The 13,048-nt window shown below is 37.4% G+C and overlaps 1 protein-coding gene across 1 annotated transcript; it reads right to left on the bottom strand.

The window, feature by feature from the left end:
* Nucleotides 1-347: 347 nt before the first annotated feature.
* LOC142345941 (uncharacterized) lies at nt 348-3,752 on the bottom strand. Its single transcript, XM_075398408.1, has one exon. The coding sequence runs from the start codon at nt 3,750-3,752 to the stop codon at nt 348-350; it is 3,405 nt and encodes a 1,134-aa protein (XP_075254523.1).
* Nucleotides 3,753-13,048: the final 9,296 nt, after the last annotated feature.

The following is a 13,048-nucleotide window of genomic DNA, read 5'->3' as shown; positions in this document are numbered from 1 at the left end:
TCGACAACCTAAAGAGAAAAAAGCCTTTAATCAAGTTTTTATATGTTTACTAACCCCTATGTATATAATAATAAAACTAATACCATTCAGGAGCCTACTAACAACCTTTGTAATTTAAAGATAGAACTAAAATGCATTAGAAAAGACAAAGAATACTTACTTTTTGAGAGTATTGAGTATAGTTTCGGCTTTAAACACACAAACTCCGTAATAAAATCTCCTGCAAATTCGTCCTTAAACTTGAGGACTACCCGTTTATTTTCCGTACTGTATAAATAGTGATCATTCGGATAATTGGAGAAATCGAATTCACTAACAACTGAAGCGGGCTTTCTTGCTAATTCCTCCTAAAAGTCTGTACTCCGGATTTTATATAGTAAACTATCCGTGTCACTATATAACAAACGACAATCAAAATGAGCGCGCATTGTGAAGTAATGGAAACTGTACATTTGATACTTGGCCAGATCAAGTATAGTTGCTCCAATTATTGTTGGGGTATTCCAATAAATCTTTCTAGCGCGGAAGGACAATGCGGCCAGGTTATCTCCGAATATCATGAACCGATCAAACTCAAACTTTGAAATCGAACTCAGAACTTGATCAGCATCTCGTGCAATGGTAAGCTTACTTCGTCTGCGTTTCGATTCGCAATTCTTACCATATACTGCATTGTTCATGAGCTTATAAAAGTTCTCTTCGAATTTATTGCTGGCGGCTTGACGTTTATTACTGTTGAGTGTTATATAGGGTGCTAACCAATTCGCTTGTTTGAACTGTAGGACACGGTGTACTTTGGCAACAATTAATCCAAGACTAACGTATAATTTGAGCAGTTTGTAATGCAATACATAGTTCTTTTTGTCGAATAGCGTTTGAAGCAACTTTTTAACATTCGAGCTGGGTAATCTGTGTTGTTCTTTTAGCTCAAGTTGATATTCGCCCAACCAATCATCTTGAACAATTTCTTTGGTAGGGGCAAGCGGAAAGTCTCGGTGGTCATCGTGTAAGTGGACAGGGTAATTTAAGTCTACTTCAAGAAAATAACCAACTGAAGCGTCGTTAGGGGTATTGAGGATTTCGTTAAGGGTAATTTCTACGTTGAAGGCGAATTCCCCCACTGGTAGCATGTCCATTTGCATGACACCTCCATAGAGATTATTTGCGTCTACACAGAGCGCAAAAGTTGACTCCTCAGAGGGCCGGTAATCCGATAAATACTTATTATTTGCAACAAAATGACGCTCCTCGTAAACAGATGTTACTCCTCCTCGTATTGCCGGTTCAATCATGTCCAAACGTTCTCGTTCTGTCATCAGCTCAATGTTTGCCCTGCATATCTTTAGTGACGCTTCTTTTGCCATATTGGGGAGAGTGTAGAAATGCATGCAGTCGAGTTTGTATGTTCGAAAGCTAAGTTCACGGTGAAACTCACACACACAAGCTAATAATGCGCAGTCAAGTTTAAGGTATGCGTCATGATACTCTTGTAAAGTTTTGCACCCCAATAACGTCCACATTTGGTTAGCATGACCTAAATTTTCTTCACTAACAGCCAATTTTCCGCCTTCTAATGTATTGCGCCATTCTGAGAGGGGAGGTAGAGATTGCTCAGAAAACTTTGTTCGATCACATACATAAGAATAAGGATAATATCCTTTTTGTTTGAGTAAGTGTGCGTTTGATTCGGAAACCGAGGGGAACATTGCTTTCATGATATCGAAATGTGTGTCAGGTAAAATTTCTACAAGTTTTTCCAGCGAACTGTTCATCATTTTGTACGAATCGATGAATCTTAAATACTCGTAAATTTTTTGTGTTCTTCCTTCTTGAGTTGTAATAGTATCAATCAGAACTCCGAATGTCATTGATATGTATTTCTCATCTGTTGACGGAATGATTTTTATTGTTGTGGTAGACTCACAGTTGTTCAGAGCAAGACAAATATGATGTAAGTCATAGTTTTGTTTGTTATGACCGACCACAGGCGTAAAATTGACATACCGTCTCGCTCGATTACACTTTTCGTGTGCCCAGCCCAAGAATTGGCCACTAAAATGACAATGGTCTAAATCTATGCTCTCTTCGGGGTCAAGCTCGCTGTCAAATGGTTCTTCGCATATCCAACAGTGTGTAGCGCTCTTTTTGTCCAAGCTTCTCCGACTTCCGTTGTAGAAAGGAAACTGTTTTTTGCGTTCATGTTTGTCCCTTGCTAACGAATGCAGCATTCGAACAAAGTTGCCCATACAATCTTCTGAGCTGTCCACATGATGAAAATAGGGAACGTTCGAGTGATTATCAACAACTGCCAAAGCAAATCCACATGGCTCGTGCTTTTCAATCACGCGTGTTGATGATTGGTCAGTTGCTGCATCACATCCAGCGACGGGTAGGAGAAAAGATTCAAAGTCAAAATAAATGACCAGAGGAACAAACCACGTAGCTGAAAAATTTGAGAACTTGTTTTCATTTTTATCTGGTGATGGCATTTGAATAACTGCAGGGGCATTTAGATAGCAATTTTCAGTATGAATATTATAGCTTTCCAGTCCATCACGACACAACCAGAAACAATTACGACAAATGCGATAACCAAATCTGAATTTCAGGTCTCTAACTTTACAAACGACTTTCACAAGGTCAGTAATGAGAACATAGTGATAAATGTCGGCATCATAAAGAAGTAAAAGATCCATAACAAAATCTGATTCAAAAGAGGAGACTCGTAGAGGGTAAAGTTGTCCTTTATCGTAACCAAAGACGTTGATTGCCACATCATTGAGGGTTTCAAAGGCTTTCATTTGCTCAAATCCCATTGGCATTTCAAATTCGCCTACAGGTTGGTGAATGTTCTCTTGCTGATATGTTGCTGGGGATGTTTTGTCAATATGATAGTTCCTGTCATCTCTATCAAGACTGATTCCATGATGCGCATGATACGCTGCCACGAAGCAATAGTTGAAACAATTGGCATCGTCGTGGTTTCGAATGTTGAGTAATCCGCGACAGTTTGCGAGCTTATGGGGTAAGGCAAGATAGGATGAGCCGCGAATTGGTCGGTAGCGGGCAAATTTGATGTCAAGTTTGATTATTTTTTCAACAACCCAACCACTTCCAGATGAAGCAAACGTAGACAAGACAGCCATCATTTTCTCCACCATGCTCCAGTACAACTCGTTTGTGAGACCCTCTACGTAAATGGGCGTCATGAGGGAGTTGGCATAAATTTCAATGCGCTCCTCCGTTTCGGTTGCGTTTTCATCTTGATGCAGCTTCAATAACTGTACTTTTACCGCAAATTGTACTTTCTGTGGTCCTTGGCTCAGCCTTTGCTCAATTAGCGTTGCAATTGCAGATCTTTGATTGAGCATGAAGCTCTCAAGATCTCTGTCAGCTGTGTTATTGACAATTTCATAAGTTTGTAACACACCGTTGAAGGCTGTCTCCGCTGTAGCCTCTTTCGGTTGGTATTCAGGTCCAAATACGGGCAGTGAGTGAAGGGAATTCATATGCTGCGCAAACAAGTGCGCATCATTGAATCCCATGAAGCACGATCGGCAGCAGTTTGTAAACTTCGAGTGGCAAGTTCGCATATGCTGTTCCAATTCAGACAGTTTCCGTGAATTGAACACACATAGGGAGCAGTTGTAAACAGGAAGGCCAACATCGTCTGGATGGAATTTATGTTGATGTCTTGAACGGTTCCCACGAGTGCTAAACGTAGCGTCACAGAAGTTGCATGAATAGACCATTTCTAATAGTTTTGATGAATTTCAAATTCTAACAGAACTTTGATAACAAGTAAATAACTCGGAAATGACTAAGCTCACCAAAACTGAAACATGAATGTAATTTCTGTGCGCGAAATTCAAAATTTCAAAATGCTGCAATCTGATTGGTCGGTTTTGGCGGTTACCTTTATTTCGAAATTTTGTTAGTTATGAGAGAAAAAAGATGTGTTTTCAACTCTCCATTGCAATCCTATGCCAAAATATATCACCATAAGGAACCCTACAGAGTATTGCTGATCATTTTTTTTTCAAAAAACGTTTTTGGAGAAGCTGGAAAAACATGATATTTTTTAAAATTGTAATAAAATGCGCTATTTTATGCATTTTCAATTACGGGTGGTTAGAGTTGTCCTACGTTCTTAAGTGTGATGAGCAAAAATTCTCCCCGTGCCCAAAAACATAGGACCCATATAAAAAAATTGCTCAAAAATAAACAGAAAAAAAGTTTATTTTTCTGTCAATCAAGTCATTAATTAATAATTACATGACAATTACATGACATAATTATGTGTCTTTTTTCTGAGGCCTTTTTTGATGACAGCTGTTATGAGATAAATTTGCACTGAGGACCCAACAAGTCCAAAAATGTGAAGAAAGCCGATCTAACATCTTTCCTTTGGGTACTTCCTACGCTAATTAATGCCAGATGTTAATGTGACATTGATTGCCAGATGTTTTGAAAATCGGTGAAGAAGCCATTTTTTGATGATGATGCTTATGAGCAATAATGTCAGGCATCAAGCGGTGATCAAAAATCCGTTGCAAAAATTTGAAATTTTATTTCAGTAATTAGTAATTAGGTTAATTAACCCTTAATTAGTCGCTAATTAGGGGCTAATTATCTCCATAACGGATGAGTAAAATTTGACAAGTGTGATGAGATGTTTTGTACTTTAGAGTATGCTGAGGCTTACTAAACAATCAGTTCCATCCCAAGTATTTTTTGGAGCCCTCTTTTTTAGGGTCAGAGGTCAGAGGTCATGTGCCAAAAAAAAATTTTTTTTTTAGTTTTTTTTTTGTTTTTTTTAACAAACATGCTCTTTTTCTTTCACTTGATCCACAAGTAACAAATGGGAGGTGATTCTAGTGTAAGCTGGAGAGCGCATCTACTGAAATAAGTGTTAAAAATTGACGTCTGAAATGCATTTTTTCAAAATTTTTCTTTGATTATTTTTCAATTTCTGAAAATTTCTTCAACTTATGAATTGATTTTGGAAATCAATCCATGCTACAGCTGTGGTATGGAGTTTGCATGTAATTAGCGTCAATACCGCTTACTCTAAAATATGGCTATATCTCTTAAATTTCATTTTTAATATTTAATGTTAGCAAAAATTTTGTAGATTGAGAAGTGTATTTATGGATATAGTTCACACACCACGTCATAGTAGTTGCAATAATTGAGTGTTTGTTAGGAAACGAATGTTTACGTCATAATGAAAATCCTTTCTGAACATGTTCGAACTTGATCGGTTGCGAAATTTTAATTTCTTTAGCTCAGCAATTTTAAAACTACAAAAACAGATATTAAAAGTTAAATTCAAAAAGTTGAAATCACACTTTATTGAAACAAAATCAAGTTAGCGTCTCACAATATAAAATGGTGGTGATTCATCAAAGTTTTTTAAGTCAATCAAATAAGTCCATTAAAGAATTCTCAGGTAGCCGTTTCTTTGGTGCGTTGCAAATCTTTGGAGTGTCTGTAACGCCAAAAACACGTGCTGGTTCTGGTGTTTGAAATTGTGTAGCTGAAAGTAACGCTGTATCAAACTGGTTTTCACTGAGCAGAGCGGTAGAATTGTTCTTGTGAATTCCCGCAAAGAAAGATGGACTAGATGTCGGCGTCAAACTGGGACTCGGATCAACTGCTGGTGTTACTGGCAAGCTGGCTGAATCCAATTGCGATTGATTTTCTGGGGAGCAAGGTGATAACTTTATGCCCCACATGTCAGCTAAGTTTTCGCAAGCTTGATAAGCCCCTAACTGGTTTTCAAACAGAGGCACACAGTCGCAATCGTAACGAAACAAAATTCGTTTAACGTCGTTAGGTAATGACTCCATGTCAAAATGTTGAAATGTTGGCAAAGCTTTTGGAGGTAAATGTCCCCCTGATGTAATAACACTGCATTCTGCTGGTTCTGTCTTCTCTGGTAAAGAAGCAATTGCGTTAATGAAAAGCTTAGGTATCAAACAGTGCTGGTAAGTTTGCCAAACATCACCTTGTCTCTTCTGTTGAATCAGCACAACAAAGTTTTCGAACACTGTCTGATAAACCAATGTTCGCTCGAAAGAAATAACAGATTCAGCAAGTATTTGAACTGACATAATTTTTTGCACAAATTTTAAGAAAGAAATTAAAACCAATTTGATAAAAGACGGTTGAAAAATAATGTTTGTCTGGTAACGAACTCTTGAAAGAAAGCAAAGTGCACTGAACGCAAGGTTTAAAGAAAATGAATACCTAGTTCTAAAGTTGTATTGTACAACGCGTAATTCAACAGTTTATGTCTGGGGTCATAATTGGTTTTAATTTTGGTAGTGTATATGCTCTGTTACATGCTCTAAGTAATTATACATGGGTTGATACAGTCTATAGTTTGTACTAACTCAGTTCTTATCTAGAACGTATTTTATTATTAGCATTTCGTTGTACACTGGTAAATATTTGTTCTTATCAGAATTTCCCTACTGCTGTAGGTTCACATGTGTCTCCCATTTTAATACACGCCTAGGGTCACATCTGTTCAACATATGGTCAATTCCAATAACCAATGTACACTACAATGACGTCAAATACACACCTAGGGTCACATGTGTTCCAAGTTATAAACATATGGACTATTCCAATAAACAGTGTACACTGCACCGTTGGTCCAAGTACACACCTAGGGTCACATGTGTTCCAAGTTATAAACATATGGACAATTCCAATAAACAGTGTACAATGCACCGTTGGTCCAAGTACACACCTAGGGTCACATGTGTTCCAAATTATAAACATATGGTCCACATATAATAAACAGTGTACACTGCACTGCTGGTTCAAGTACACACCTAGCGTCACATATGTTTTTTGTCTTATCTAAGGTCACAGCTGAAGTTAATTATACAATACTTGAACAACAGACAGACTCAAGTACGCCATAGGCGTACTTGAGGCTGTATTCACAAATCATTTGGATTTAATTAGGCAGTTTGACGACACTTGTTTAATCCCAACTTGCCGCTCCCATTGAATTGTACTTTTACATATTATAACACTTGAAAGTAATAAAACAAGTTGCACACTATGCCTTTCACGTCCACTAAAGACACTGAGTTTGGAGATTGTTATTTCGATATTTCCAAAACTGATAAGCGCTTAATCAGTGCAACGCTGAAAACCTATGAAAGGACAGGGACATATGTATTTCTGAAATTGTTCAAAAAAGCAACAGAAGATTAGGAGTTTGAACAGAGAATTTCGTTAACTCTTGGAGAATTTGAAAATTTGGTCATTTCAGCTAGCAAAATAAAGAACTCAGTGGCTGATCAGCAGTCATCGCCAAAACCACCACCAGCGAAGAAAGCAAAAATTCAAAAAGAAGTTGTCAACAACGATGGTTGAAGCGATGTTTGAGCGTTCTCCAAATTACTTTAAACAATTTCAGAAACAGTTCAAATTTCTCATTGTGGAAGAGAAACCTACCTTTTCTATTGGAAATTGTTATGCAGTGTGTGCACATTTTGATTCCGAATTTTGCAATTTAGTAAATAGCCATTATCACGTTTTGATTGATACAACTACTTTTGAAAACGAAACATTGAAACGATTTCAAAGCTTTCCTGTGCCTTGTGTTTATACAGCTTTTAAGTTCCTGTTTTGGACTGCACCAAATTTGGAGACTAATGGAGATGTGTTTTCAAAGCTTAAATTAGCAATCGATTTCAACAGTTCTGCAGAAAAAATTGATTCGCAGTCAGTGCGCAAACGACTACCAGCTTTTGCTAACAACAACAACAATTTATCGAAAAGCAGCTCTGCAAAACAAACAAATGTCAATCCCAAAACGAGTGCCAAGATGCCAGTAGTTGCCCAAAAGACTATCTACAATTGCCGGCCTCCATCAAAACAAATTCAAACTGATTTTGTCAATAGTGAAACTTTACGCAGAGTTGAAACAATTTTGTATGGTCCTCATTCTGGTGCTTTTTGTCAAATTATGGATATTTTTTTGAGTGGATATGGAAAATTGAATATTGATTCTGATTTATTGAGTGTTCGCTTTGTGTATGAAGAAAAAGTAAAGTTTTGAAAAAAAAATAAATTTTTCAAGTTAGTAAGGTTAGAACATCATATGAAAAGCAAAACGAATCAATTCATTATCGCTAATATTTACAAGTTTTTGAGCATTGAAAACAAAATGAGCAATATAAATACAAAACAGTCCACAAAGTTTAGAGTTTGCACTTTGAATTGGTTGATTCTCCAAGAGTTGATAGATATTATGATTGTTGCCAACAGAAATGATTCTTTGATATAGGTGTTTGTACGATGAAATGGGCCGACCAATGGGATCGGCAAACAGAAGTTGATTGTTCTTTCTGCATAAAAGTAACCAGTGGGTGCCAATATTTTCAGCAGTTGCTGCATTAACAATAAGGAAGCTGTTTCTGTTCATTTTTTCCGGAAAGTTGTTGGCCGCAAACACGCCATGAAATTTGTATTTAAGAGTTTTGCAGCCTTGTATTAAATCATTAATATCATCTTCATCCATCATTAATTTGTCAGAATGTGATTCTTTGATACTCTTCTTGCACTATCAACAAAAATTGTGCTCGCTTTTTCGCCAATAATGAAAATCTCTATATTGTTCGGTAGGGCCGCAGAAAATTTCAACTCAATAGAAATTGACGAATTTGTAAGCTCAGGGTGAATAAAATCATGGGATGCTTGTTGAGTACTGGTCAAATCAAAAACCATTATGAAATGGTTCGGGTAATCTGTCAAACTTATTCCATGACCATTGTCGATGTAAGCTAAATCCGATATTGTATTAAAGTAGAGACGTTTGTCATCACTTGTTGATATTGGACTGTCTGCCACAGGTAAACCGTTTCGCTAAATATAAATCTGCTCAAGGTCGAATTTGCGGAAATTAAATGGATTTTGTCTGTTGTTACCAAGAAACGCTTCGTTAGTGTTCAGACAATTTGCTAGTCTACGAATCGGTTCTCTGGCAAAAATATCTTCTTGTTTCCAACTGTGGAGACCCGTTGATGCCAGAAATGTTTTTGTTAGAGTCTCCAAGTAGGGATACGAAGCTGGACTTGTTAACAAAGTCTTTTCTATAGCCGATACGACATCATCGTTCAATGTCATCTTGCGCACATATAAATTAGCTTCGACAATTTTTACTTTGTAGTGCTTGGCTGCATCGTCAGACATTATAACAAAATCATCTATTGACCGTCTAAACGCAATGCGAAGTGTCACACCACTTAGCAAATGTCTGTCACAAGTGAAAAAGTCAACTGCAACTTTACCGTAAAATGTGCACTCAGCCGATTGCCTCACTAGGGCTTTCCTTCTGTTCACTTCTACAGTTGACAATGCTCCTGGATTTTCTTCGTAGGAATAGCCCTGACATGCCAACCATGTGTTTTTTGCATCTTTGTTATGTGAAAATTCTGTTTCAATAAAACTTTTATGAGCATAGTTTCCGTTAGCGTTTGAAATTTTTAGTCCATTAGCAGACACTGTACAGTCAGAGAAGAGTGAATGTAAAACATTATTGCAAAAATAGGGAGCATCTGTCTTCGTAACATCTGTTGCTGCTCCTGCGTCATATCTCAAATCAGCTTCTGATAACTGGACAATTTTACATTTCACTTCCAAGAAAATTTTCTGTAAGTCAATAAAATTATTTCGGTCAGCGGCGACTTCAAATTCTAACATGGGTCCATTTGGACTGTAGACTGGGCCCAACTTTTGACAAAAACTACCATCGAAAGTTACTAAGAGAGAAGGTTTTTCGAACAAATCCAAAGAACTGTGAGTTGCCTCTGATGGTAACAAATTAGCGATCATCGTTCACTCTGGCAAAAAAATCTGACCGACTTCTTTTTGGAGCTCTGTGCGTTGAAATGGTTTTTTTGCGTTTGTTGATTGGTTTCTGTGGCTTGACTCGTGTTGAATTCCTCCGACGTGAAGAATTTCGTCGAGATCTCCCTGTCTGTTTTTTGACAGTTTTTGAGATTGTATTTTTAAACGCCTGTTTAGGAGATTTTTTGCTTCCGACTACATCCAAAAACTCTGGAACACTTTGTTTCAATAGCTCTTTCCCGATACGCTTCGCTGTAGGCAAAATGAAACGACGTGCTAAAGGTAGCGCAACACGTCCAATGCCTGCAGCTAGAGCTCCAAAACCACTTCCTCTTTGACGATAATGTCCAGAGAAGTGAGGCAAAGACGTTGCTTGATTGGCTTAATAAGAATCCATTTTAAGGGGAAAATTTTTTGAATTGTAGTGTTAGAATAACTTTTCCAGTTCCCGAAAAGGGAACTAATTGTCCTGTTTCCGTTCTCAGTTCGATTGAAATCGATTGAATTGTGTGATTTAGGAGCTTCTTATAGTCTAAATTTGTAAAAACTATCCTATGAGTGGGTTCAAGCTCACAAACACTACCGTTTTTCAGACGTTGTTTTGAATCAATGACTCGCAAAAGAGGAGCCTTAGTGTCACCGACGTATTGGTATTCAATTATGTTGGTGTAGATGAAAATTAGATGTTTCCCAGCACAAAGGTCAGCTGGGAACTCCCCATAATAAGCTTTCGTATCATCACTTTTCATAAACTTGTTCGCATTGGGAATCATTTTATACCCAATGTGTATTCCATTGCCGTCAGGAATACCCTTAAATCCAATAATGCTGGGAATTTCTTCGCTGGGAAACGTAATTCCCTCATACTTGCCAAATAAAATTTCATATTTCCCAGAGCTCTTCAACTCTCTGAATGAAAAATGGGGCAGGCCAATTGTGCGCTTAATTGTAGCAAGAAGTTGAGCCACTGTATCAAAGGTTCCTGGCATAAAACTAAATTGTTGTCCACTATAAGGTCTAGAAATAACATTGGCTCCCGAAGAAATCTTTTGGGAATCTTCAAAGTCTTTTAAGTTGTACGCAATTAGATTTCCGTTTACTATGTTTTCTATTTTGGTTGGGAATATGATTTCACTTAGCGCCACTCTCCAATCACCTGCATCATTGAATCAATTTCATCATTGAAAAAATTCCGAAATGATGCAAGTGTATTTGTATCAAATATTTCCATTGAAGCTGATGAAACAACGTGAACAGTAAACTCGTCTTCAAACCGGTTGTTGGACATTTTAAACAAGAGGGAGCCTGACAAGTTGTAATTCTGGTTGGTAAAATTTTCCTTGAATTGGTTCCTTGTCTGCGTCGGCTAAGGTGTATGTTGGTGGGCTTAATGTCGGTTTTCCCGTTATTTCAAAGACTTCGTCTGTGAATGATTGCATATAACTTTTCCTGAATGCTTTATCTTTTTTAACTACTCTCACAAAGTCTCCAATGTAAAACTTGGGCTTCTGAGTTGAGCTTGTTTGTGCTGCCAATGACACTAGTCGTGGCACATCCGTTTTTGTAACTTTGTTAGGAGCAATTTCTGTTATTCGATTGACTCTTGAATTGATTGTTTTCACAAATTGGTCTAATTGGTCAATGTAGCTATAGGTCCACTTTTCTTCAAGATACCGATGAATTATCTTTTTGAGAGATCTAATGTTCCTCTCTGCAAAAGCTGACTTTTTTTCGCTAAAGGTGCTATATAAATGAATTCCACGTTTGGTACACAATTGTTTGAATGCTCCAAGAAATTCTGTACCATCGTCAACCCATACTTTTTCGGGTTGTTTGTTTTTGATCATCTTTTTGAATGCTTCAGCAGCTTCGGTTGCGTACTTTGTTTTCATTGGTTCCACTCGTAAATATCTTGACAAACAATCAACCGCTACTAGAAGATACTTTATATTGCGGTTATACTTTGCCAGTTTATCAACGTGCGCCAAATCCAGAGACCAAATTTCGTTGATGTCTTTCACAAAAACTTTAAGCCTGGGAAATTTTAATCGAATTGAACGGTACATTGTGAAAGACGGCTTTGTCTCCAAATAGGACTGAATTTTACCCAGAGGGAGCTTGTTTTGCGTCTGTAACCGCTTTATGCTTCCATACGATGCTGGTCCTTTTAAATAAAACTGATCCAATTTTTTTACTTCAGGAAAAGAAAGACCACATCTTCTGACTGGTCTCTTCTTTGTCTGTCGTTTGGTCCGGTTCTTCTTTATATCTTTTTTGGGTTGGTTTTGAGCCACTGTGCTGTTCTCTACTAGAGGAGAGCCCTTGCCGACTGGGTTGTTCTCTACTTGGGAAAAACTCTTGTTCACTTTCAGACGAGGCTTCCAAGATTTGCTTGGCATGTGTATTTGCAACAAGATGAGGTGATATATTAAGAGCAATTAAAATTTTTGAGTATTTTGCAATGTCAATTTTTTTATTTGGTTGCTGCAGATTGTACAGAAATGTTGAAGCTTTAATGCCCAGTCTTTCTTTATTTACGTGAAGAACGTCGTTCGACTCTACAGTTACTGTTTCAGATTGGTTAATCAAGTCAAGTATGATTTTTGATCTTTTGATTTGGTTTTTATTCATAAAATCTAGCTCTAACAATATGGAGTCGAAATCTTCGCTTTTTCTTTGTTTTTTCACTACTGGTTCAATCTCGCTGTCTTCGCTCATGGGTTCTGTTTTTTCCTCTTCTGCTGTTTCTATCATTTTGTCTGCAGTCTCAACTGGTTCAACTGCTCTCTCTGGTTTTTCCATTGAATTCGACTGGTTTCTTTGCAAAAGAGACAGCTGTGCAGCTTTCTGTTTGTAAAGGGGATTGTCCAAAACTTCTTTTTTTACCGGTTGATGTGAAGCAAACATTCGTTTTGGAATTAAAATGAATTCTTCGGTGTGCATTACGATTTTGTCAAATAACGATAACAAGCGAAACCAACAGTTTTGACCAAATCTGTTACTCTAGCAAAAAGTTGCCTCTTTTCTTTCAAACTTGTTTGTCTAGACAATAGTTTTCTGAATGATTTTTCATAGCCTTGGACAAAACTTTTTCGTATTGGAACATTACCATTGACAATGTTGAGCAAACATTCGCAAAGGAATTTAATGAAATGATTTGGAGCTCTCTCTA

Source organism: Convolutriloba macropyga, chromosome 9, assembly GCF_964194025.1.
Source record: "Convolutriloba macropyga chromosome 9, txConMacr16.3, whole genome shotgun sequence".
NCBI lineage: Eukaryota > Metazoa > Xenacoelomorpha > Acoela > Convolutidae > Convolutriloba > Convolutriloba macropyga.
The sequence above is the reverse complement of the archived record's forward strand: the minus strand, read 5'-3'. Positions and strand labels throughout refer to the sequence as shown.